The sequence below is a fragment of the Lepidochelys kempii genome, chromosome 13, assembly GCF_965140285.1.
Source record: "Lepidochelys kempii isolate rLepKem1 chromosome 13, rLepKem1.hap1, whole genome shotgun sequence".
NCBI lineage: Eukaryota > Metazoa > Chordata > Testudines > Cheloniidae > Lepidochelys > Lepidochelys kempii.
Window position 1 is genome coordinate 4568867 of NC_136392.1, and position 27021 is coordinate 4595887.

The 27021-nt window shown below is 43.5% G+C and overlaps 1 protein-coding gene across 9 annotated transcripts; it reads left to right on the forward strand.

Moving 5' to 3' along the window:
- Positions 1–696: 696 nt before the first annotated feature.
- Positions 697–24687, forward strand: TPD52L2 (TPD52 like 2). 9 transcript variants are annotated; one of them, XM_073308927.2, is made up of 11 exons: positions 862–949; positions 1467–1647; positions 2363–2481; positions 3723–3871; positions 5460–5519; positions 6854–6913; positions 13075–13176; positions 19399–19425; positions 20367–20408; positions 22494–22542; positions 22859–24687. In XM_073308927.2, the coding sequence occupies exons 2-11, from the start codon at positions 1623–1625 to the stop codon at positions 22949–22951; spliced, it is 726 nt and encodes a 241-aa protein (XP_073165028.1). In that variant the 5' UTR covers positions 862–949; positions 1467–1622; the 3' UTR covers positions 22952–24687. The 9 variants fall into 9 exon arrangements, with proteins under 9 accessions (XP_073165026.2, XP_073165027.1, XP_073165029.1 ...); XM_073308926.2 differs by lacking the exon at positions 1467–1647 and having other exon boundaries at positions 848–949; positions 2336–2481; XM_073308928.2 differs by lacking the exon at positions 1467–1647 and having other exon boundaries at positions 848–949.
- Positions 24688–27021: the final 2334 nt, after the last annotated feature.

Sequence of the window (27021 nt, forward strand, 5' to 3'; positions counted from 1 at the left end):
ACAACCCCTAACCCTTTCCAGCCCAACGACCCCTAGCCCCTCCAGCCCCCCAAGTTCCCAACAACCCCTAACCCTTTCCAGCCCAACGACCCCTAGCCCCTCCAGCCCCCCAAGTTCCCAACAACCCCTAACCCTTTCCAGCCCAACGACCCCTAGCCCCTCCAGCCCCCCAAATTCCCAACAGCCCCTAGCCCCTCCAGCCCCCCCAAGTTCCCAACAACCCCTAACCCTTTCCAGCCCAACGACCCCTAGCCCCTCCAGCCCCCAAGTTCCCAACAACCCCTAGCCCCTCCAGCCCCCCCAAGTTCCCAACAACCCCTAGCCCCTCCAGCCCAACGACCCCTAGCCCCTCCAGCCCCCCCAAGCTCCCAACAACCCCTAGCCCCTCCAGCCCCCCAAGTTCCCAACAGCCCCTAGCCCCTCCAGCCCCCCCAAGTTCCCAACAACCCCTAACCCCTCCAGCCCCCCAAATTCCCAGCCCCCAATTCTCTGCCCTCAAGTTCCCATTATCCCCTCAGCCCCCCCCCGTCCCTGGCCCCCCAAGTTCCCATCAGGCCATGAGACCCCTCTCAACCTACCCAAGGTCCCCTCACCCCGAGCGCCCCCCACCTCTCTCGCCAACCGACCCGTTAAACCTTCGCTCCCCTCTCTCTCGTCCCGACGTCATCGGGTGCCTTCTGGCCCCGCCCCCTACCCATGACGTTTGCCGGCTCCTCTGCTCCGTGCCCCGCCCACCACGCCCGAGTCACCCCTTTCGTGGCCCCACCCACGAAGCGGCCGTTTCCGGTCCGGGGACGTGGCGTAGCTGATGACGTGCTGGGCCCGCGCCTCCCCGGAAGCGGGCGGCTGAGGGGTCGCGCGGCGGGTTGCGTGCTAGGCGGCGGCGGCGCAGCTCCCCTTCTGCAGCCGCTCAGCGGGCCCGGGCCCGAGATGGAGAGCGCGAGCCAGGGTACTGCGCCGGGGCCGCCGCGCCATGAGGGGAGGGGCGCCCGTTGGGGACGGGGGCTCGCGGGCTCGGGGGGGGGCCGGCTGCAGCTGGGGCGCCCCTGGCCGAGCTGAGGCGGCGCCTGCTCTCAGGGTTGTAGCGGCTCGGCCGGGTCTCGGTGGGTGAGGGGGACTGGGGGGGGGGAGGGTGCCATGCCGCCGCCGCCTCCCCTGCCCGGGTCGGGGTGCCTGGGCGCTGGCTGCTGAGGCCCGGCCTGGCTCCCTACCTGCCGCCCGGGGCGGGGCTGAGCGAGGAAGGGCTGGACGCTCCTGTTCCTGTCGCGGGCGCGTATGAGGGCTGCTCCGCCTGCAGCACGCTGCGCCGGCAACCTGGCAGCCACGGTCGTGGTCCCGCTGGAGATGAGCCCCCGCCCCGGGCAGTAATGATCGGGGGAGAAGGCCTCCCCTGGGGAAGCCCATCCCCCTGCCTGGCTGAGTGAGGGGGTGTCTGATATTACCCTGATTATGTTGTCTGGCATTAGGCAGAAACCCAAGAGATACTGTCTAGAAGATACTAGACCGGAAGAATCACGGCTGAACTCTCTGTGGAAGAGGAAATGTCTTAACTTCTACGATTTCTCATGCATTAGAAAACTCACCTGGAGCTGGAGCCACCCCTATTTTTAATAGACTGAGAAATGGAGGATGAGGCTATAAACAAATGTATTTGCAATTATAGGAATGAGGGCGTCTGACTCCATTCTTTGTAGTAATTACGGTTTGATTCTGTCAGTCTGTAGATGCCATGCTGCTCTAGAGAGCACGCTTGCTGGAATGGCTTCAAAGGTTCTTGCCTCTGCAATGCTAACAGTATCAGCTGCAGTGTAGTGCATGTAGGTCACTAAACCACTAGTTGAGGTCATGACACTTGTTAATTAAATGGAAGCTGAATTGTTGCCTTCCCTTATACACATTCCGTAAATGAGAGAGATGCTTCAAGCTAGTTCAGGGGACGTATTGGCACAGATGTTCCCTGCAGGACCGTCTCTCTCTGATGTGTTATAGGTTCCGATGGATTGCCCAGTTTATAATTGACTTCTGATCCAGAGCTTATCACTCCTGTGTAGAGAGATGCACCTTGTTTACCCTGCCTTGTGTATTAGCAATGCATGTGCTCAGTGATTATTAATGTGTTACTTTAGGCCAAGGAGCTGTTAAAATATTTTTGACAAGTAAATTTTTCTTCTGATACTTCTGAAAGATGCTAAGTCTTTTATTAGATGAGAAGTTTCTCTTCCTCTTTTTCTCCCCTGGACTCCATCTGTATGTACTCTGGACACATCTGCTTGCATAACATGCTTTGCTTGCTAGCAGCTTATTTTTTCCACATTCTGCTTCTTGTCTGTGACAGATATCAACCTTAACTCTCCCAACAAAGGTCTGTTGTCGGATACCATGACAGACGTACCCGTGGATAATACTGCTCGTGCAAGGACCTCTGCACCAGAGGGGCTGACTGAAGCTGAGGAAGAGGAGTTAAGATCTGAGCTTGCCAAGGTAAAATGGTGCTACCATTTCTGTTTAGATTGTGCCTCTATATCTGAGAGAAGTAAAAGAGACAAGTGGTAATTCTATCCGCTGTAAGAAAGCTTAAGGGACACTTCAGCGATGGTGTAATGTTAATCTCTCCTCTGGAATCTAAATCCATCATTTCACTGCTGAAGAATAAAATTAATTGCTAACTTTGTAGACTTTAACAATATGCTTTATTTCATGTTCTCCCTTCTGGTTTTGCTACAGCACTTAGCACCTGTATCAGAGTTTTCCTGACATCAAAGTTACAAGGAAAATGCTTTTCCCCAAACTGAGGCTAAACAAAAAGCCATTTAACGTCAAGCTCCATTTAGAGTGAGAAAACAGGTGGAGTGTGGGGGAGAAACTACCCTTGAATTATGAGGACATGGAGTTCCTTTTTATGTTCCTTCCCATTATAGGCAATGGCTTTGGATCTAAAAGCTTTTAAGATATTGCGGGTTTGCAAATTTACACTCAAATGTGAATGGGCAAATAATGAAGGTGACCTCTTTAACTTGCACCTGAAACAAAACAGGAAGTGAGAGCTACAGCTGTTTTCTTGTAGTTTCTGAACTCACTGTAGAAACCTAGTCTGATTGTTTGACTTGAACGCAATTTCAATAATGCAAAGTAGTCCAGAGGTACTGAGTTGTGGCTTGTTAAGATTTGTTTCCTTCTGCCGCTACTTATTTTCTGACGCTTACAGTTCTGATGCCAAACAGGATTGAAACCAGAAAATAAACCACAGAAAAAGATGGATCTTAGTTTCTTAATAAAAACAAAGAAACAGAATTATAAAAACAGACCATTTTCCTTGTATGCAGGATTCTGCAGTTTTTCAGGTCTGTTAATAGAATCTACTGTTAACTGATGATCCAGCCCTAGAAAAGGCTTCTGTTACTTTTTTGTGACATTAAGTGGCCCAGTAGGGTTATTTTTCTGGAAATTTTCCTAACTTAACCTCCAATTTTTTTTTACCAGTGGCATACTTAAGTTAAACTGTCTAAAATTTTAAAATCAAATTTAATTGGTGTCTGTGGAATTTAGATTTCTTCTCACATTTTTGTTAGCAGAGTTTCAGTATATAAATATATCAGATTTATATTGAGCGAGCTGTGAAAAATTGCTTATTTTTCCATGTTTAACCACTTAATTAAAAGTTGTGATCAAACTGAATTTCTGTAACACTAAGGCATGCTTCTAACTGGGAACCTGTCCTGTAGGTGGAAGAGGAAATTGGTACCTTACGTCAGGTATTGGCTGCCAAAGAGAGGCACTGTGGAGAGCTGAAGAGAAAACTGGGTTTGACCACTTTTGATGGGCTGAAGCAGAACCTGTCAAAGAGCTGGCATGATGTCCAAGTCTCCAATGCGTAGGTGTTCCCTGTGCCAAAGATTTCAAACATATATATGTATATAACTCTCTGTAAAAAGCAGTTCCTTGCCAGTGAGGTTGCTCTGTGACTTTCTTAGTGGAGAGAGGGTAAAGAAACTCACAATATTTGCTTGTCATAGTAAAATGTGACTGCCAAGCAAAAAGTACCAGAAATCTGTCACTTGTGATTATCTGGGAAATGATTTGGGTAAAGCATTTTCTAATGAGTGCATGTCATAGTTCAGAGGCGTGATCATTTGGAATGGTCCTGGAGTAAGTATTTTCTTTTTAAACTTTGAAATGCTAACTATTATTCAGTATTTGTAATGTAAACCAGTATGTTGGCTCAATGGGGATCTGTGTTCCATTGGTTAAGCTTAATGTTCTTAATTTCATATTTTAGCAGGGATTGGAATTGGTTTTATAGTGCATATGGCCTAGTGCATGTAATGCTCAGTAGAGCTCACCTGATGACGCACAGAGGTGAAGAGAAACAAACTGTAATTGAGCTCTAAATCTCATTGCTGCAGCTGCCCCATTTATTTTATCCTAAATGGAATATCACTCCTGTGAGCTCAGGTGAATCATTCCGTAATAGTTTTGCTATTAAAGAACTTGCAGAGATCTCTCCTTTTTTAAACAGAACAGTCTAATCTCTTTACATTTTTATGCCTCTTGGAGAGCGTCTCCTGCTGACATAGCGCTGTCCGCACCATCACTTTTGCTGGTTGAATTTATGTTGGTTGGGGTGGGTTTTTTTTGCTTTTTTTCACATCCCTGACCAACAAAAGTGATAGTGTAGACAAAGCCTCACTGTTCAGAGGGAAGGGCACAAGGCATTTCTAATACGTAGAAAACCACAGTTTACTCAATCCCTGCTTCAGGTCACCAATTTTTGAGCCCTATAGCTAGGGCCCCTACCAAATTCACGCTCCATTTTGGTCAATTTCACGGTCAGAGGATTTTAAAAATCGTAAATTTAATGATTTTAGCTATTTAAATATGAAATTTCACGGTGCTGTAATTGTAGGCGTCCTGACCCAAAAAGGAGTTTTGGGAGGCTGCAAGGTCATGAATTTAGTAGGGCCCTACTTACAGCAAACTGCATCCAGGAACAGAATATAGTGAGGCACCTAAACTTCATGAAAAGATGTGAGGTCATGGTTTAGACAGCCTAATGAGTCATTCCAGACTATCTGTATCCCTGACTGGCACTACTAGTGTTGAGACTGAGATTTTTTCCTATGTCTGGCAGTACGAAGCACATGCAAACGAGGTGAGTTAAGAGCACCACAATTGACTGCCATTAGGAATATGATCAAGAGGGAAAGGAGGCGTTGCAACCAGAGGAACCCTATCCAATATAAGTGTTCTCATGTTGACTATAACTAGAATCTGAACTGACTGATAATGCCATCATGTGGGGAAGGACTTTCTTGCTCTACATCTTGCTCCCCATTTCTTCTCCCCTCAGTCTCTGATCATTGGCTGGTTTCAACATGTCACTTAAATCTCAAAAGTGATGACTTATCCTTATGAAAATGTTCCCACTTTAAAATATGATTAATCAGATTTTTTGTTTCTAGTTATACGAAAACATCTGAGAAACTTGGAGAATGGAATGAGAAAGTGACACAGTCAGAACTGTGAGTTCCTCTGGTCATCAGCACCACCTACTTGCTCCTCACGCTATTCTCCAATTTGTACTGCTTATTGTTCTTTTAGGCATCAAGGGGTTGATTGTATGCTTGGGGCACAGTGAAGTCCTGTTCAAGGCTCTTGCTTATTAACAATGTACCTGACTTTCAACGGCTGCAGAGATGATGGAAGCAAAAGATATTGCTGTCATCTCTTTAGCTGTCTGTTGCCATAGCTGAAGTAAAATTCCAGTCAGTTACCAGGACACACTTTACATAAAATGAAGTATGAAATGTTAAGAATTACTGTTGCCTGTCAGCTAGCCCTTGTTAGGCCAAGTGTGAATGAAGTCCCATGCCGTATCAGAGTGAACATTGCATTTCCTGTTTTAAAGTTAATCTGTACTTTCTCCCCTTCACTCCATAAAAATCATAGCAAACACTTTGGGGACCAGCTGACTGACTCTATTCTTCTGGCCACAAAGGTAGACAAGATAATTGGATGTGTTCAGTCCTAGGCGGAATGAGGGCCAAACAAACTTGGGCATGTATGTGTCAGCTACTGGTAGCTGCTACCATGTTCGTGTGACTTTGACAGTTTACAAATATGGGCCTTTTGTTAATCTGTTGGATGCGAGTATAGGTTAGAATGCTGTGAATTTTAGTTGGTGTGGTGTGGTAGAAATTCAATTACTAGCAGACAGTAGTTCTTACAATGCATTTCTAGTTACTTGGTCATCTGTCTTAGGCATTCATTGATCTTAGTTCTAAAATAATGTAGGTTATGCCATGTAGTAGAACGTCTAGCGATTGAGATCTTGTAAGTTTTTGGATTTATGTAATTTCCTGTTAAAGATGAGGAAATGGAGATAAAAGTTACATGACTTGCACAGGGTCATGCAAGGCAGTATCAGACTGGAAATAGAACTCAAATTCCTGGTTCCTATGCTCTGTGCTATACCATGCTGCAGTGTAGCCGCTATATAGTGCGTGGAGGGGAGGGAGTGATTCCCCATAGGAGGCAAAGTGGCAGACCGTACAACTTTGAACTGGCCTGATATCTTCTGGCTTAAATCTCCTAGCTTAAATCTGTGCAATTTCTTTGCCATCAACAGTTATCTGAATAAAGAGGAAACCTGGGCTTGGATGTTTGCCCACATCTAAAAGAACAAAGTGTTTTATAATTCTTTCCTCTAATAGCCATTCCCTCCCCCCGTCTATCACATGGGAATAGCACTTGTTTCCTTAAACATCTAGAGGCATTAGTTATGTGGAAGGTCCAGGAAGGAGAGCATCTGTCTTGAAAGCTTTGGCACCTTTTCTAATTTCCGTTGTATTTGTAGATATCTTTCAGCCAGCAGCACACTGGAGGACTGGAATGAAAAATTAACCCAATCAGAAGCGTGAGTGTTTTAACGTTTAGTGTAAACCACCTTTCAAAAAAGCACATTGTCACTAACTCTCTGCTCTAAGCTAACAATTTTCTGCTTTGACTAGTCCCATAAAGTTCTACCGACAAAACCCTTTTATGTTTACCCAATAAATCGGAGGTGGGCAAACTACGGGCCCCTCCCCCGCAGCCTCAGCTCACTGCGCTGCTGGCCCAATGCTCTGGGCAGCAGGGCAGCAAGCTCCTGGGGCAGCGTAGCTGCAGGGCCCGGCCTGACCGGGTGTTCTGAGCTGCATGGTGGCATGGCTGTCTCCAGCTGGGCGGCTTGGCTCTAGCGCCACCAGCCACTGGTGCTCGGGGGGGTTGGATAGAGGGCAAGGGAGTTCGGGGTGGGGGGCGGGGGTGGATAGGGGGCGGGGCGGTCAGAGGGTCGGGAATGGGGGTTGAATGGGGGCGAGGCCCCGGGGGGGGGGCAGTCAGGAATGAGAGGAGGGGTTGGATGGGGTAGTGGGAGGCAGTCAGGGGCAGGAGGTCCGGGGGCAGTCAAGGGACAGGGAGTGGTGGATGGGGCAGGAGTCCTGGGGGTGGGCCATCAGGGGACGGGGAACAGGGGGGTTGGATGGGGTAGGAGTCCCGGGGGGGCCATCAGGGGGCGAAAAGGGGGGGGGTTGGATAGGGGTCGGGGGGCCAGGCCACGCCTGGCTGTTTGGGGAGTCACAGCCTCCCCAAAGCGGCCCTCCATACAATTTTGGAAACCGGATGTGGCCCTCAGGCCAAAAAGTTTGCCTGCCCCTGCAATCAATACACATTTCATATTCAAGTCACTGATGTAAATCCAACTGTGGTCAGTAGTGACATCTTTACCCTCCAACATCTGTCTGCTGACCTGGGAGAAATGAGTTGATACATTCCTGTTTTTGGTGGACGGGATCCGTATCACTCTGACCATCTTCAGAGTTGGCACTGGGTTTGTCAGTCTGACCTGACAAGCCATGGATTGAAGAGACAGATTGAGCTATCTAATACCTAGACAAGGTGAGGGGTAGTAATGGGTTGTTGTGATGCAGCATGCACTTTTTCCTATTTGGTGTCTGATCTCAGAATCAATATGGCTTCAGTTTCCAAGGCATTCAGTACACCATTTTAAGAGCATCGAGTAAATGTTAAAAGCTTACGAACCCCACAGCTATTGTATTCTGTCTGTCAATCTCAAATAGCCCTTTAATCACTCTTCTGATGTTAAGCAATCCCTTCTTTGGGTTGAGGTTCCTCCTTTCCATGCTAATTTTAGGGTGTTAACAGTGCTGCAGTAAAATCTGGGTCTAACCTGTGAGCTTAACTCATATCTAAGCAAATTGTTACATCTCACTCCTCAGGAATCCTAGTAACTACTGTCTTCTAAAGATAAACTTTGCTTAGCTTGCATAATAGCCTTGCTGCCTGTCATAGTATGGCCAAAATTGCCTGCTTGCACAGTAGCTTGACTGTGGGAGTTCTTACATAATTTGTTTCCTTGGTTGGAGCTGAATATTAAATTAGACTACTTTTTATTTTTTTCTGCTTAGCTGACTGAAGTTTTCTCTGGAGTAAATGCTACCAATATAATATAAAAATTATCCGTAGCCCTCAAACTGCTTATTACATTTTTAATGCAATCTCCATTTGTAATGGACTGTAGCTGAGTAGATTATGAGAGGTCGGTAGGATCTCCTTAATTTTCCTGTTTTGCTTAGATAAAGGCAGATGTAGGTCATGGGTCACTTGTAGCTGAACTCCTTTCTGTACTTCGTGGTATGGAATTCAGTTTCTTTTCTGGTAACTTGAATTATATTAACTGCCAGTGTGTGTGTCAGTGTAAAGATGGCTTCCTGTCATGGGAGCAAATGGAAGATTTTTTTCATTGTGTAATACAGTGTGGACTGTGTGGGGGTGAGAAACATCAGAACTTATCAGAGTGTGGGGTTCTACTTTCCAAGTAGACTGTCCACTTGTATTACAAAATGAGAGTAAACCCTGGCTGTTCTGTTACTTGGTGATATTGAGCACTGTTCTTTAAATGCTAGTTATGACCTAAGTCAGTGAATAACTTTCCCTGGTAGCATTTAATCAGAGTTCTGTCCATGGGTGTGTTCTCCTAGAATAAGAAACTTCCTGTTAGATCTGTTTCCTTGCAGTCATTGATAATAAATGGCAGAAAACGGCAGTAGGAAGCCTGCCTATGTTGCTTGTTCAAGAGCTGTTTGTTTACACCTAAAATAGTTTTTGTAAGCCAGTCTTCCTGCTTGGATTGGCACTGCAAAGAATGTTATCTGGCAGTTGGAATGCTAGCAAGCTAGACAATGTTGTTGTCGTGTTGGTCACAGTATATTAGAGAGAGAAGGTGACTGAGGTAATATTTTTTTTATAGGACTCACTACTGTTGGTGAGAGACAAGTTTTTGCTTGTCTCTCTCTCCAGCAGAAGTTAGTCCAATTAAAAATATTACCTCATCTGCCTTGTCTCACTCTAGCAAGCTAAACACAAATTTAAAATAAAGTGGGAAGGGATGAAAAGTGATATTCCTAGGGCATTCTGGGAAACAAGTGCAGAATTCCCATTTCCTCAATCTAGGATTAAATAAATGCCAGTAGTCAGATTCAAGAAATACAAGGTTGTTTTTCCTGCCAGGTTTCTTGGGACTCTTCTGCTGTACCACTGCGTGAGCTGCTAGGCAGCGTAACTTACAAGCTTCCTGACTGAACTGAAAACAAAGACCTAACCTATGACACTTATAGCACTTTCGAAGAGAAATCCTTTGTGCATTGTTGAGAGGCTTCTCTTAGCTTCCAGTCCTTGATGCAGAGCGTGGTTTGCCATCTAATCAAAGCATGCAATGTGGAGAGAGGGTAGAAGCTGGTGCACTTGTCTAATGTGTACATGAGGTGGGTGGGGGAGATTGCAGAATCATTTAGTCAGATGAGAGAACTGTCAGTGGCAGCTGTAGACGTTCTGTGATTTTTGCTTTCTCTGTCTTTCACACTGGTAGCTGGATGGGAGCAAGCAAGGGGGAGGTGATGCTAGTGGGAGAAGGGAGGATTTTATGGGTCTAGATGTAAGCCTTCGCTGTGTTGAAGGGATTTGTCCAAGAGGTATGCAGTTCAAAAGTGCTCTTACATCCTTGATACTCCTGGATACCTATCTGACATATGCAAAACTACCTCCCTTCAGCAGCATATAGCATCAATTTGCAAGTCTGTTTTCACGATCCATACCTCACTACAGTAGTTCATGCTTTTGGCTTGCAGATAGCAATAATCTGATGTGTTCTCCCTTTTAAGACCATTTGCATTCTGCACTAGCTGTAACTTGCTGCTGCCTAGCAGGGTCAGTTGCACTGAACATATTGGACCAGTTCTTCAATAGTTCTTGCTTTCTGGTCACTTCCAGGTACAATAAAATTTTTACTTTGAAGTCCTGTATAGGTTGAGTCCTGGCTCTTTGAGAGACCTGCCTCTCTTTTTGCCTTTGACCTCAGCTGTTAAGAATATCAAGGGCTCTCAAGGTAGTAGTTCCCATATTTAAATAACTGATTGGGGTGGGGAAGGGGGATGACAGTGTACTTATTAAAGGGCCTGCCCTCTCTTCTAGGAATTGCTCCCCTCTCTGCTGATCTGACAGTGCCTGGCTTTGACCTGTTTATAGTACAGTGCAAGGCCATCTTTCTCTGGCTTGTGTGACGTGGGGTGGGGTGTAACTGGGCACATCTACCCTTTGAGCAGGGCTTGTAACTCCCAGCTTGTGACATACCCGTACTAGCTCTGATAATTTTAGTGCACTAGCTTGAAGAGTGTAGCTGCAGCAAGAGGGGCCAGCTGCCCTGAATGTGTGCCTAGCTTCTTGGACACGCCCATACTCGGGATGGGTAGCCCCTTGCACCTCTGTGGTTACGCTCTATTTTTAGTGCTTGAGCTTGTTCAGCGCTAGCACGGGTATTAGGCCCCCAGCTAAAGTGTAGACGTGCCCTTATTTAAGTGAGGATGGAGTTGTCCCTACTGGAGGCAGTCTACTGAAGTCGTTTGTTAAGCTTTATTATGACTAGAGGGTTAACGGTAAAAATGTTCCTGTTCCTAATTACACTCTGTTTACTCTTGCATTTCTGTCAGCTGGGACAATGGAAACTAATGATGCCTCTAACTTTTGTTAATTGGATCTACTTTCAGATTCCTAATGCTGCAGTGTTGGAAACCCAAACATTGCAGCATTACTTTAAAAAAGGAAGATTACATCTTAAACATGTGGAATGCTCCCCGTGCTCTCAATTTCATAAAAATGAAATATGGGGCCAATTTAAGTTTGTATAATATTGCATATGTGTCCACTGCCATAGTACTGGTCTTCATTAATATGTGCAACCTGCTGTCCCAACCTGTATTGGAGCCTAAGGCCTCTCAATTTATGGGCATTACTGGAGTCCAAAAATTAATGTGTGGTGTGATTCATTTCTTGTCACGGTTCTGTTGGATAGCACTACTGAACAGCGTGACAGCCTGCTCAGGGGAGATGCCCAGTACCCAGGAGGGATGGGCCTGAATTCCTTGTATTCCAAGGAAGTTTTGACTCTGCAGGTCAGGTGTAAATTCATTAGCTGCAACAATGCCCAAAAGCCTGTGTTAAAGCTAACAGCATTCAATACATATCTCTCACCCTTAAATCATATAATTACCACCACTTCTTACAAAACAAATTGTGTTGTGGAGAAGGATCATGAGTGAAGCTGGAAGACTTGGATGTTAGACATCCAATGTCCCGCGGATTTTATGTCTTTGTTGACTGAATTTGGGGGGCATGAATTTGGCAAATGACTAGATTACACAATATGAATAGTCATTTTTGTTGGGACTGGGGGGTGAAAAAGTAAAGTTGGTTCATTACTGAGCTTTGTGAAGTACTAGGCATGTGCAGTAACTAGTGTAGTTGAGTCAAGAGCCTGTTCATGTTACAGAATGTGGGTTGTTGGGCTTAAAAAAGCATAGTTTAAGAGGACTTCTTGGAATCTGGCTCAAAGTGCCACTGTGTTCTCACTCCCACACTCCCATCTGGAGAGTGAGTGAGAGAGAGAGAGAAATAACTGTCAGCCTAAATTGTCTACTTGAACTTGTTGCTTCTTGCTTTGGTATTTGAGGGTTGAGAGAGTTGTGGGTGACTCTTACACATCCTGTTCCAAAATACTCTAGCACAGTTTATGTAAGAAGGATAACTTCAGGCTTAAATATTCAGGAGCCAGAAAACCCAGATTTAATTTACCCCAAATTTAATATTCTCTTGTTGGTGTATGTAGCTGACTTTTTTTCTCTCTAACAAGTTGAAGTTGTTGTAGATCTAGATGCTAATTGCCAACTCAAGAGTAACTTGGATAGGATGCAGTTGTGCAAGTGGCTTAGCATGTATTTGTTCACCTGTGGTCCCAGAGCATGGCTTGAAATAGGAAGGCTCTGAAGTGCCTCTTCTCTTGACCCCTCTTATGAACTTTTCAAATATGTATAAAATCAAACTGATGTAAAGCTGTCCAAGACTTCTAATTTACCTGTGGTTAAAGGTAACTGACTGGAAACTTTTCTAGCTATTGGTTCTAAGCTGCAATTGCAAAGGTGATGCTCATTCTTGCAATTCTTATCTATTTTGTAACATGTCGCTATTACCAGTTTCTTCTTCCATACTGAATTCTGCAACAAAAATGCTTTCTCTTCACTCAAGGCTGAAAGTTTATTTATGAGAACAATTTACTTAATACTGAAGGGGGCAGTTTTTTTTCCTTAAAAGGAGAAAAGGAAGAATGGGGAGCTATAAGCATTTTAAAAAATCCCAAACTGGAAATTTCGAAATGTTCACTGAAATATCCGATGTTAATCAGATTTAATGGTTAGAGAGAAACTAAAATATCAACATCGTAAAAAATATAGAGTAAATATGAAGAAATAAATTAAATCTACTTGCATTTTCTTGCTAAGATTCAAAGCCGTAAGTACATATGAGACCAGAAGAGTAGCTTTCAGCCATGTCAGTGCAACTTGCTAACCTAGTGCCCCGCTCTCTTTGCCTCGGCATCTTTTCCAAAATGCTGGCAGGTGCTGCTCACATTGCTGCTTGTAATATTTCCCCCACTAACCTTCAGTTGTTCAACTTCTTTCTGCTTAGTTATAAGAAGACTCAGGAAACCCTGTCCCAGGCAGGACAGAAGACTTCAGCTGCCCTTTCCAATGTGGGCTCTGTTATCAGCCGTAAACTTGGTGACATGAGGTAAGAGCTCTGTTCCACTTTCGCTATAGCACTGGAGTCCAGGATTAACACAACGTTGAGGTTTAAAAATCTGGAATGCATGCCTAGTTTTTTTTCCATTTTCAGTTCTGTGCACTGCAGTTAATGGCAAAATTAATCTGATACAGCTGTTCCCTGTGACCCGGTATATATCGCTCAGGGTTTAATACATATTTTTCTAAGCTATTTCTGGTCAGAGCTTCATTCTCAGGAATCCTTTCTTTATCGCTTTCCCCAGCAGTGTTCTGAGAGGTCTGTCTTTGGTAACACTTATCGCTTTAATATTCAGCAGTTCCCAGAACATTTAAATATCTGATTCTCTTGTTCCACAAACTGATAAAATATTGTAGTCTCCCTCATACCGGGAAGAAGTACCATATTGTTTCATTGCAGCTCATTCATCCTCTTTGAATAGTGGTGTTGAAAAGATTTGAGGGGAGACCTTTCTGTTCTTCTGCAGGAAAATGGAACTCCATTTTCTCACTTCTTATGCTGGCGTTAAAATAGAGTCTAGCTCTTTGGCTCCATCAGAGATGTAGAGAACCTCAAGATGGAGAAAAGTGGACGAAAATAATATGCGTCAGTTCTCTGATGTATGGAAAATTAAAATTCCTTGCTGATGGGCACAACTACCTAGCACAGTGGGGAATGGGTATTGGGAGCAGGGGGGGTTTAATAAGGGAAGTGACTCAGTCCAGATGTTTGTTACTAATATGGACTAGAACTTTTCCTTTCCATGTTCAGTAACTACAGAGGTTTATAAACCCACTAATTTGGTGAAAGGGAACAGGAGGAATTGTTTAAAGATCTAAATTAATGTCACTTACCCAAAATTCTCACATCTTTAGATGTAAAAGCTAATATTAAATTATTGCATAAGTTTTAGACACTTGTATTAGCTACTGTACCAGGAAGGCTGCTAATGTCTCACCGTGTAGCCGAGGAGGTAGCTCCCTGGGACAGCAGAAGGTGGCTTTAGAAACTATGGATAAGCCAGTGTTCATATTAGCCATTGGAGCACAAAACCAATTGTATTTCAGTTGTCTTTCACTTAGATATGGGGGATATTTAACCTCATAAATATCTCTAATGACTTGAGGTTGCTATAAACAATGAAATAATGCAAGTTAGGAAATGAGGCATTCCCAGGCATTCATGTGCGATCAACTCAGGATTTCAGTAAGTGCCATCTAGTATTGGTTTGACCTGATTTTGAGGGCAGGAAGTATCAGTCAATAAAACACCTATCTCAAAGGGATACTGACAAAGTAATTTAATTTCTTTATGAATTCCTTCAACTGAGCTATGAAACTCTGGTGATTCACTTTCTGCTGAATCTTTTCTAACATTTCACTTGGCTTGGATGGCTAAACTAGTCAGTTCCTAGTTCTCTTGTACTAGCCCAGTGCTTTTTGCATTCGTAGCTATGCAAAGGGAAGTTCCAAGTTAACAGTCTTCACTGAACTAAGAGAATTCCTAGGTAACTTAAGTTGACAATATCTCTAACTCAGATGCATCAAAGAGGTACTGTTCAAATCTGTATAAGGTTTAGCCTTCCCTTCAGGTTCAAAGTCAGCTTAGAACTAGGGTTCAGACTGGTTTTAAAAAAAACTCTTTAGATTTTAGCCACACTTTAACTGAAAAATTATCTGTTTGGCTTTAGGTGCAGTGCTTGCTCTGATTTAAGTGCCCATATTGCACCCATCAGTATGGTGTCTAACAGGGAAACCAAACCATAAGGGCAGATTTGAGTCAGTGGTTCAAGTGGAAATAATTCAAAGGTCTTCAGATGAACAACTGCAGTTTTAGCTCATCTCTAAATATTATTATTGCCTGTGCTTGAGTATTAGTTGCCTAGGTCTTGCAAGGCTGATTACTAAATGTGATCATGTTTAGTCCTTGTGGCACCTTAGAGACTAAAAAATTTATTTGAGCATAAGCTTTTGTGAGCTACAGCTCATTTCATTGGATGCTGAACGCTGTAGCTCACGAAAGCTTATGCTCACATAAATTTGTTAGTCTCTAAGGTGTGCCACAAGTACTCCTTTTCTTTTTGCGAATACAGACTAACACGGCTGCTACTCTGAAACCTGTCATATGTAGTCCAGAACCTTCATGCAAAACTAGTATCTAGTAATTGTAGAGTGTAATCCCCTCCAGGGGGGATGGGGAAAAGAGTCTCGGGATGACTTCAGCCATTGCTCTTAAACTCTGTTACATGTGTATTAGTCCTAAGGGAGTTACATGGTGTGTTTTTTGTAAAGCTGTACTTTGCATACAGGGTCAGAGCAAAAGCATTGTGATCAAAGTGTTTGCACTAAGGTGTTAGAACAGCAGAAACCCACTTACTCCATTTTGTGCCAGAACTGTCTTGCATGGGCCAAACATAATGGGGAAAGATGATGTTGGAAGTCTTCCAGACAGTTAATGACAGTGTACAGAAAAGATACCTTGTAAAATACAGTATTTAACTTTTTCTCTAGAGTTTTTTTGCAGGATATCAACTCTTCCCTGGACTCTGCATACACAGCTGCCTAGTTTATTAGAATAACTTTTTTGGTTCAAAAATAAAACTGTCTTTAAACATGACATTTGACAAAATTCAGATTGGGCAGTTGCTTCATCACAGCTCTCATTCTTCACAGAAAGAAAAGGAGTACTTGTGGCACCTTAGAGACTAACCAATTTATTTGAGCATGAGCTTTCGTGAGCTACAGCTCACTTCATCAGATGTTTACCGTGGAAACTGCAGCAGACTTTATATACACACAGTGTATACCGATACTTTCCACGGTAAACATCTGATGAAGTGAGCTGTAGCTCACGAAAGCTCATGCTCAAATAAATTGGTTAGTCTCTAAGGTGCCACAAGTACTCCTTTTCTTTTTGCGAATACAGACTAACACGGCTGTTCCTCTGAATTCTTCACAGAGATTGTCCTTTTCCTCTGTGGCTGGGAGTACCCAGGTGGTAAGCACTTGATGTAATCTCTGATCATAGTACTGGATATTCCAAATTTACTCTCACTGAGTTGTACATGGCATTCCTGGACTAGCAGATATTGGTGCACATCTTCAGTAGCACCCAGCTTGTGTGAATTGGGCAGAGAACTAGTCCAGTTTCTAACCTTTCTAGTGTACATTTGACTCCTCTTTCCTACTAATGACACCGCAATTTGTATAACTCTTTTTTTTCTCCCATTTATTTTAATGCTGTAGCAGACTGAAATGGGCAAAATGTGGTTCCTTTTGCCAGTGTCATAAGTGCATAATAAATGTGGGGGTCTACCTACCAAATGTGGTAGCTGTGGCAGAAGTGTGTGAATTCTGTCCCCTCCAAGCACAATCCCTTCACAGTCTGATTGGGAGCATTTGTGCTACCATGAACCTGGCATGACTAAAGCGTGCACAAATATTATTTGTTCAGCAGTGTGAACTTGTTAGTTCTCTATTTAACTCTGTAACCTTACGTTTCCTAGAGCAATGCCAGTGGCCCCATCAGAAGCCATAGGCTGCGTAGTATGAGTTCAGCAAGAAAAAGTGAATAGAAAAAGGCACACGTTCATTGTAATTTACATTAAAGAAACTCCTGAATTTCCTGTCTAAACGTGCAGCACTAAGGTTGTGGAAACACCCTACATTAGTGCCATTAGCACTTCCTTCTTGGAAGACAAAGTGGTGGGTCTGTGGGCAGCTTCTCTGTCAGAAATATGTAACATCAGTCAAAGCATTACCAAATAACTCAGCAGGATTTGCTGTGGATTTATGGCCCTATAGTGGAAAATAGATGAAAGTAACCTTTGCTTCTTTCCTGTGAAGATTTAATAACACTTCTTCCAGTCTTCCTCTGTTGTGTGTGTACACCTATATTGCTCTCTGTCTGTACTTCTCTGCTGTCTTCAGGGAAAAAATACGGTCCTGAGACTTTCAACACAGATTCAATTGATATATTTTTTTTTTTTTTTTGGAGCAAAGTCTTCAGTAGCAATGTTCCCTTGAAATAGAACTGTAAACTGTTGGTAGTCGAAACGTGATCAGAGATTACAGTGAGTGAGGTTGGTTTCTTGTAGTGAGCAGTTTTCCTCTGAATGGGTGAGATGTTACTTGTTTTCAGTGAATCTCGGTGCTAGCCTTTAACTGTAATTGCTTGTTAGAATTCTCCTGGGGCTTTATCTCTGATTGTCCCTTCATCCTGCATTTGTTATAAGAAAAGGATCCAGACATTTATTTTCCCATCTGCTGGAAGGATTGAGGTAACGGAAAGGGACACTGCAGACTGTTTGTCAGCCTTCGTTAGCTACTGAAAAATGCTAGAAGGGGGTAATGACAACATAAATGTGCAGAACGCTTGGTCACAATTCCCTTGTATAAAACGTTGCCACTATAGAATCAAAATAACTTGTGTTGGGAGACATCTTCAGTACATCAGTTAGTTGCCATGCATTGCTGGATTGTCTGAAATCTAATAGCTTTAGAATTCATCATGTTCAATAGTTAACCTGTGGTACTTGAAGTTGTCTATGTATAAGAGGACTGATGTTGCTAGTTACTCTATTACATCTTCCCCAGCCGCCTAATCTCTGAGACTAGTCCATATGGGGGCTAGCTTAACTAATGGGAATGGGTGTTCTGCAAGTAGTGTACAGCATTGCTATTAAAGCTACAAAAGTCTTAGCCAGTTTAGCTTTCTCTGTTATCTCTGCATTCTCTGTTGATGCAGGTCTCAGGCATTCTTACCTTACAGCATTTTACTGTAGTGTATAATTTCAGTAAACTAATCTTAAGGGAATGCCATCTTCCTCATTAGAGAGGATAATTTTCAGAATGTATATTTTCTAATATACATTTCATTTCAATGTTTGAAGGAGTCTGCTACTGTAACTACTACTACAAGCATACTGATTGTTAAATATTATTTTGAGCTGATGATTGGCTGCAGGACAGCTCCTGAATTTATGTAATCTGGAGACATTTTATCAAAGAAGGAAAAGGGCTACAAAAAGCACAAATAGATCTTCAAAAGTTCCGTTTTAGGTGCTAAATAGGCTGAGCTGTGCTTGTGGTAATACATACAATGTTGGGAGTGGTGCATGTTTGTGTATATTGTCCAAGCTGTTAATCTTTTTACAGGAATGAGTTGTAGAAACTCTGACTTTCAAACATACCAATGTTTTGGCTTTGCCTCTGGCTCTAGCTGTTGAAGAGAGAGCCTTAATATATGTTGGGGGCAAAACCACAACTTCTTGGGCTTTGGTGTAATCAGAGCCCCTTGTTCTCCATGGAAAGTTTTTGTCTGAAGTGTGTGGCGAGACTACTTAGTTTCTCCTGCACTGGCTGCAAAGGATGAAGCTCTGACAGCTACGTTTAAATAATACAAAATGGAAAGAGAAATCAGAGTAGCCGCAGTGGTGTTTCTTTGTAAATTCATTTTACGCCATCTCCATGTTCTCATCATGCCTTAGACTCTTTTGTATTGGCAACATGTAACCATTGTAGAAGCTGTCACGGGCCTGGATAGGATAGTTTAGTCTTGGGGGGTGGAGTAGTTGTGACTTGGCACCCAAGAATGGGTGGAAGGCAGTTTGGGATTGTGGCATAAATTATAGTAAGGATGAACAGTTCTTGTTATCATGCCCTCACCAGCCATGTCTGCAGACTCAGGAAGAAAACAGTGCCCTGGCTTTCATTTGTTTCCTGTAAGGAGTATTCACAACAGCAAGGCTAGCAAAGCTTTTTAAATGAAAGCTTAGGGTGTGGCCACTGTAGGGGGTAGAGGTGGGTTTTCCATTGTTTGCTAACCCTTGGTAAAATCCAAGTGTTGACAACTTGTGGATTTAAAACCTTTTTTTCTAATGAAGACAAGGCTTGAGTGTGTGAACACAGCTCTGTGGCAGGGGCTAGATTCAGTAGTGCTGGAATATGCAGTGATCTGGCTGTAACTTCTTACTGCAGACAGTACCATTATTGATCTTTGCAAAACTTCATACCTCAGTTCACATAATATAAGATCATAGGGTAAGAAATACGTCTTGGGCAGCTTTTCTTAATCCCTCTTGAGGCAAATTTTGTTGTAGATAGGTGGGCTTTCTGTCTAAGGCATTTGTATGCAAGATTTATGGGCAGCTATGTGGGGCAGTCAGCTGGACACGGGGGCCTAACTAACATTTCACTTTTCTCTCCTGCTGCTGCCGATGGGTTCTTCCAGGGCTCATCCCTTCTCGCATTCCTTTAGGTAAGGTGCTTTCCAGGGGTGCTAAAAGAGGAGGCTTATTTATTTTTTTTGCTAATCTTTCCAGGGGGCACTGCAGACTTAGAGCTGACCTGTGGGGCCATCTGCACTGGTAATACAGACGAGTTAGGGAACTTGGTTGCAACAGATGCCCCTGGACTGGCTTTACAATGAGATTGCCATTGGTAGAGGGTTGAACATAAATAATTGCAGTGCTGTAATTGAGTCCCTTGACTTGGTCATATTTGTAGTGTAGATGGGGCTGTAGGCAGTTTACAGCAGATTTTTTTATTTGAAAGCTGACAGCTCAGTGCGGTTCCATTCTCAGGCTCGCTGCATACGTCTTGTACTTCTCGCTGCTGTTCCTAAATTCTGGGAATATCCTGCCTCTTAAAATTAAACCCTGAGTAACAGAGTAACTTGGTGCAAGAAAGCCAGTCATAGACCCTGTCAGCTCTTTTTTTGTGTGGTGCCTATGCAACATCTCTTCTCTCTCAAATAAAAATAATCTAGTCCTGGATCTTGGGCCAGATGCCTTTTCTGGATATTCTTGGGCATAGTGTGGTGTTTAAAAAGCTTTTCCTAAATTAAACTTTTTTCTGTGGGAGGTTTGGCTCTTTGTACTGACATAAGCAAATCTGTCAGCAGTTGAAGCATAAAGCCTCTAAACACCATTCACTCTGTCCATATCTTGCATTCTTGAGTTAGAGATATTCAGGCTAACTAGTCTATAATTACAAAACTAGTTTGGACTACAGTGTGTCAAAGGGCAGGAGAGAGGGGCTTTTGTGGGTTACTTCTATTGCCTCAGCTATTTGCAGCAGCCTTAATGTTGTTGGGTACAGTACGTGTCTGGAAATTGTGCAAGACCTAACCTCATATGCTCCCAATGTCTGTTTGAATTGTCTAACTCTTCCTTCTCCACTTTTAATGCTTCCGAGTAGCAGTTATTCCATTCGCCATTCGATAAGTATGCCAGCGATGAGGTAACGTACGAAATGTCTATAAAAGTGGGATGAGTGGGAGACGTAGTTAATTCCAACCCACTTCTAGGGCCTTTAAATTCAACTTTCATTTTGTGTATTGGGACTGTTTCCTTCAGTTGACCTCTAATGTGCACTGTGGGGTAATGTCTCCTGCAGCCCCTCTAGTTCAGGGCTTTGAGGCCTGTTGCATAGGTTTATTAGTGGCTATGTTAGACTCTCTTAATGAGGAGTCAAGTGAAGTGTTGTAACCCTGCCAAAACTCAAATTGCAATTTTATGGCTTTCAAAGGTCCCTAAAGAGAATTATGATCCTTTTTTTAGAATTTCAATACAGTTGTAACTAGTAGTGCAGATGACATCTCTCTGACCTCCCGCTGTATCCCTGGTTTACAAGCTAATGGTCCAGCATGCCAAAATACCCTGACTTTTGCAGTAGAACAATGTCTTCCTTATGTGGTAAAATCATAAAAGTATAGAGCTGGAAGGGACCTCAAAAGGTCACCTAGTCCATCCCTCTGTGCTAAGACAGGACCAGGTGTATGTACACCATCACTGACAAGTGTTTGCTCACCTGTTAAAAACCCCCAATGCAAGAGATTTCACAACCTCCCCATGTAACCTCTTCCAAAATTTAACTACCCTTATGATCACTAGCTACTGAAGAAATTACAAACTGATTAAAAAGCCTGGTTTCTCTTGACAATAAAATGTTTAATTGGAAGCTCTGGTTTTAACATGTAAGAAAAATGTTCCCTTAGTGCCTCCTTTGCATGAGTTTACTTTTGTTTGGGACAGTATAATTTCCCTGAACAGAAATGTGCCTTTGTGTTTTCATCTTCATAGGAGTTAGCAATACAAATCCTTTCCACTCTTAAGTAATCTCCACAAAGTCGAGAAGCTTAATCCTGTATCTTACAAGTCAAAACTATCCTTAAAGCTGCTCATTTTCTAGTAAAAACTTTAGCTAAATTTCAGAATTTAGCAGAATCTGGTATAAACTGTAATCTCCATTCCCACACATGGGGATGAATGAACTGTATGATGGGAGTAGAGCTGGGCAAAGAGTGCAGACCCTTTTCACTTGTTCAGGTTCTTAGATGAATTTTGCTTTGGTTGTACTCGCACCTTTTGCATTTCTGGCATACTAAAGCAGGTAAGTTTGTTGCATGGGTGCAAATATTCAAAATGAGTCTTGTATGCAATGTCTAGGAACAGAAACTGAATTCTGTTCTCGTGAATGTTCTTGCTAGAAGAGCTTGTGCACTGCAGTCCATCGCGGGAACAATTCCCCATGATATATGTGCTAAATCATAACTCTTCAATACAGACTACTACTCCTGAAACATTTGTGTATCAGGTGTAAAGGGTGCATTTATCAAACAGTGAATTAAAATTATTTGCTTACCTCTAAGGTTCATTTCTCATACCAAAGGACACACATCTCTCCCGCTGACATAAGTGACTACTTCTGTCATGTGGTCAGAGAATAGAGTCCCGTGTATTCTTGTTGGGTTATAACTCTCAATGTTCCGTTAATCTCTTTTGCTCCGGAGAAGCCCTTCCTTTTCAGCTTAATAGTAGGTAATGTAGAAAGCTGAAAGACTTTTTTCAAGCCTGTCTAAAATGTTCAGCTTCCCCTTTGGACTAAAAACATGGCTTTCTTACATAAACGAGAAACCACTCCTTTGTCTATGAGGCTTTCCCCTCTTACCTAATCTGTAATCCGTTGACTCATAATGGAACTCAGCCTGTCTTTTAGGTTTTTAGCTTGAGTGGCCTTTATTCAAACAATGGGAAAAATACAATGTGGTATAAATATCTGCCTTCCAGACCTTGCTGTATGCCAAGTATAGCATGTCTAATGCAGTTGGCTAGTTAGAGATAGTGAACCCTAACTTGCAGGAAGATGGCAAGATGACTGGAGTGATAACTGCCTTAGGTGTGTTGTGGGTGGTGGTGCTCTTGCATTTGAATGGCCAAGGAACTTTCACAGGCTTGATATTCTCAGCCTACTCAATTCAAACTAAAAACCAGTTGCTCCAGTAGCTTACCCCTTTTGACTTTACATTGCCTTTTTTCCTTCAAGGAACTCTACGACCTTCAAGTCATTTGAAGACCGAGTTGGAACCATAAAGGTAACTGTCTGTTCTCCTGTTGCTAAACTCCCATGATAAGCAAATCCCCATGCAAGACAGTCTGTGTGAAACTAGCTTAAACCTGTCAAAGGGGCTCTAGTGCTTACAGAGAACTTCCGGGGTAAATGGCACTTTGGGGCCCCTGTTCTTAAGAGTGTGCAGTCTCTAAGGCTAACAATTGGTAATAGATTATGGGGGGAGAATAACTTTACTGTATGTCAGTACACCCCTTGGAGAAGTGCTAACTGTCTGCACTGAGGACACAAGACCAGTGTCCTTCTCTTGTCATCTTCAACAACTTTTCTTCCTTTTGCAGTCCAAAGTGGTGGGCAGCAGGGAGAACAGCACTGACCCACACTCCCCCACAGGCTCTGGTGACAAGTCCCCCCAGGACAACGCTCCTTTCTAACCCCTCAGTGTGGCTTTTTGCACGGCTGTGCACAACTGCAGGAGCCCCACTAGTTCTTCGCAACAGCGTGCAAATACAGGAAGGGGGCAGTTCCCATTCTGAAGAGAAGTATCCATACATCCATACACAGACATTGCTGCTGGAGTCAAGTAAAATAAAAATGTTTTGTACACAAATATTTTACACTAAAGTTTGTAGATGAAATGTATCACTGTGCTGTCCTTTTGGGAGAGCAGGTAAAATGGAGTTTACTCAGCCTAGTCCAGAAATAGCATTTCTGGTGCCAAACACGTGCATTTCTCACTCAGTGATAAGCTGTTTGAGTAGGCAAGATTGGGTGGGACGAGCAAATATGGAAGAAGCCAACTGCATGGGAAACACAAATCTTCAATTTCTGGCAGCAGCCCTCTGTTCTAAATTATCTATGAAGAGAAGTAGTTCCCAGTCTCCCATCACTGCTCTCTCCCACTACCATAGAGGAGCAGGGCCTGAGAGGCATTGAAAATCTTCTCTCTCATTAAGATGGGAATGGGGTAAACAGTCATTTTCTCTGGGCTCCCAAAAAGGAAATAACTGCCTAGTTGTTACACTAATGCTCTAGCTTTAACAGAACTAAAATCTTTATTTTTAAATGCAATGAACTTCAAAAATAAAAGCTAAGTGAGAGAGCTTTAGCATCATATAGGGAAATAATACCTTGGACGCTGAAGTTGAATCGCAAGCCTTACATCACCTTATGCTTTATTTGTTTTATAATCTTTTTATATAGAGAGAAATGTGAGGGTTACAAAGTTGGGGTTGGAGCACTGGAGTTTTGCATCATACAATAGTAGCAGCATGCCTATGTGCCAGTTATTGTGTTCATTTCATTGGTGCACTCTGTTGCCTGAGTGTATAAAACTTGCTTCTCTGTTCTTGGGTGTATGCCTTCATCGTCCTTTAAGGAAGAAGCTCTGAAGGCAGCTAGCAGTGTGGCCAGATTAGAAAAGGACAAAACTCTGTCTCTAGCAATGTGGGCACTGTACTGGAGAATCCTGTCTCTACCCTGCCATTGTATAGGTGGTTCAGTTTGGAGGGTCCTAAATCTGATGGTACATTCTCTTGGCTAATATCTCCACCCATAATCTTTGTTTACAGTACTTGCAGAGAATCCTGGAGACTAACTTATTGCTCAAGCGTCTGGATGTTTTGCTATTCTGCTGTCCGACACTATCACTCAGGAGCTGTAGAATGAAAGGTTACCCAATGGTGGCCTGATCTTATTCTAGGCAAAGGTGCCTCCGCATAAAAACCTAGAGTGAGCAATTCTGTGCCTTAGAGGCTAAGTGGGACTTACTCAGGTCTTTAGGTTTGCTTACATACATATCAAATTAGTTTCTGTGGTTTGAGTTCCTCTAGGATAAGTTTTTTTTTTTGCCCTTTAGAGAAGCAAGTTTTGACATTTTAGTCTGCTGATCATAAACCTCAATAACCACGCTTGTTCCCCCATTTTGCAGGTGTTTGGGGGAAGCATACTATGAAAAATTAGAAGGCAGATGTGATAGGAAATAGGTGGAGTGTAGAGTGTCATTTACCAGGTTTTATTGTTTGTGGCTGAAATTACCCGCAATGTGGGGAAAACAGTGTCAGTTAAATGGGGGACTGCTGGAGCTTAAATATTGAACTGTTTCTCTCTACAGGTGAATGTTGGGGAAATTTGTCAATAAAGCTTTCCATTGGGAAACAAATTACGTGAATTTTTGGTCCTGAATTTATACTTAGAAATCTAAATGAGTAAGTGCAAAGGTTACGAACCCATCAAGGGCAATATCCAACTAGCAGAGTAATTTTGGGAGGGAGGCCTAAACTGGTGACTTCTGTGTAATGTACGTCATTCTGGCCTCTAGAAGCCTCTGCCTGTGGTATGCTTCAGCTGATGAACTGGTACTTCCAGTCTAGTACTTCCCTATAACAGCCACTAGCAAACATCAGTTGATACATACGGTATGCTCCCATGAACTTTTTGTGCAAAACTGACCAAAGGAGGTAATGGAACTTTGGTCAGTTTTGCACAAAAAGTTCATGGGAGGTAATGGAACTTGCATGCAGCTTCAAAATTGGAGGAGCTGGCCCCTGTCAAGAGGAGAGATTGGAACCAAAAGGAACTTGGTGGAATGAGGGTATGAGCCGACAATTTCGTTTTGCAATGAATCAGCAGAAAAGAGCTCAGTACATCATATCGTCTGAGGCACAGAGCAGAACATACTTTCTACCAAAGCAAAGTAGGTACCAAAGCAGGAAAAACCAGTCTAGTACAGTGGTTCCCAAACGTTAACAGGCCACGAACCCCTTTCACTAAATTGTGAAATCTTATGAAACCCCTCCTAAAAATGAATATTTCCAGGGATTTAAGTTTAAATTTCCTCCGCACTCCGTGGGGCTTCTGCTGCCGGACCCCGTTGACCGCTCCAGTCAACTGAGCTTGGGCTACAGGTCCCGCTGACTGCCGGGATTCAGGCTGCCAGCCCCAACTGCCCGGCCCTGCTCTCCCTGGGGCTCGGGCTGCCAGCCCCGCGCAGAGCGCTGGGGTTCAGACGGCTGGCTCCCCCGCTGACGGAGGAGCTCAGGCTGCCAGCCCCAACTGCCTGGCCCCAGTCAGCCGGGGGCTCAGGCTGCCAGTCTTGTGTGGAGCGCTAGGGTTCAGGCAGCTGGCTCCCCTGCGGATGGAGGGGCTCGGGCTGCCAGCACCAACTGCCCTGCTTCGCTCTCCCTGGGGCTCGGGCTGTCTGCCCTGCAACCAGGTCCCACCTGCTGCCTCCAATGCCCGGGGTCCTCTGGCTGCCATGAGTGAAATTTTTCTGGCGAACCCCCTGTAATGTTGTGCGAACCCCAGTTTGGGAACCACTCTTCTCGTACAACTCCCTTGGGAAACCCTGGGCCTAGTTTTGAGAAGGGAAAAGATGCAGGAGCATTGCAGGATGCTAGTGCTGCATTAAAAATAATGTATGTGTAAATGATCAATGCCTGTCTACTTTTCCTGACTACTGTACCCCTTTCAGGAGTCTGATTTCTTGCATACCCCCATGTTTCACCTCACCTGAAAATTATTTGCTTAGAAAATCAGACCTAAAAATACAAAAGTGTCACAGCACCCTGTTACTGGAAAATTGCTGACTTTCTCATTTTCCCGTACAATTATAAAATGAATCAATTGCACTTAGATTTTTTCAGTGTCTAGTATGTAGAGCCGTATAAACAAGTCATTGTATGACATTTTATTTTGTACTGACTTCGCTAGTGCTTTTTATGTAGCCTGTTATAAAACTAGGCAAATATCTAGATGACTTGATGTACCCCCTGGGAGACTTCTGCGTCCCTCTGGTTGAGAGCCACAGCTGTAGGCGATGCTGGCAAGTGGTTAAAAAGCTGTAGGCCAAAAAGTGACTGAGGGGAGTGAGCCCCAGGTTAGTTCTTCAGAAAAGTCAGGTCACTCTCATACCCTTGCAGACTGCCTTCAGTTGTACGTGGGCATTTTTTCATTCCCTCTGGGAATAGTTTAGAAAAGGGCGGGAGGTGTTGTTTTTTAAACTTCCTCTTGTTCTCGCCACTGGAATGAGCCAGAGTAACCAAAGTTAACCTGCTGTGTACCCCACCGCCTAAAAAGCCCCTCATTTTAATTCTTAAACAGCAAGGTCTTGAATGAAAACATTCCGTGCCAGTGGGCTGCTCGGGCTGTGGTGCTGTCATTGCATGGGGAGTGTCAGTTCTTTCCCATCCTAGCCATTGATTCATCATTGCTTCCATCTCATTGATCTGCTTGTATTGGAAATTTATCTCAAATACATCACTCTGCTAGAAATGTATGCGAAAGATTAATTGAACTTGACTGTAAGCTTCCTTCCAGTTATTCCTCCTCAACCTTATTACTTATTACTTAATATTGACATTTCCTCCTACACTGGTGCTGTTGACTGTGCAGCAGTTAGCCTGCATCTTGGACCCCCTTCCACTGCTGAGAAGGTTCTTCTTTCACAGCAGTTGGTAATTTTTTTTCATTGCATCACTTCACTGTTGCAAGGAAGATGTTGTTC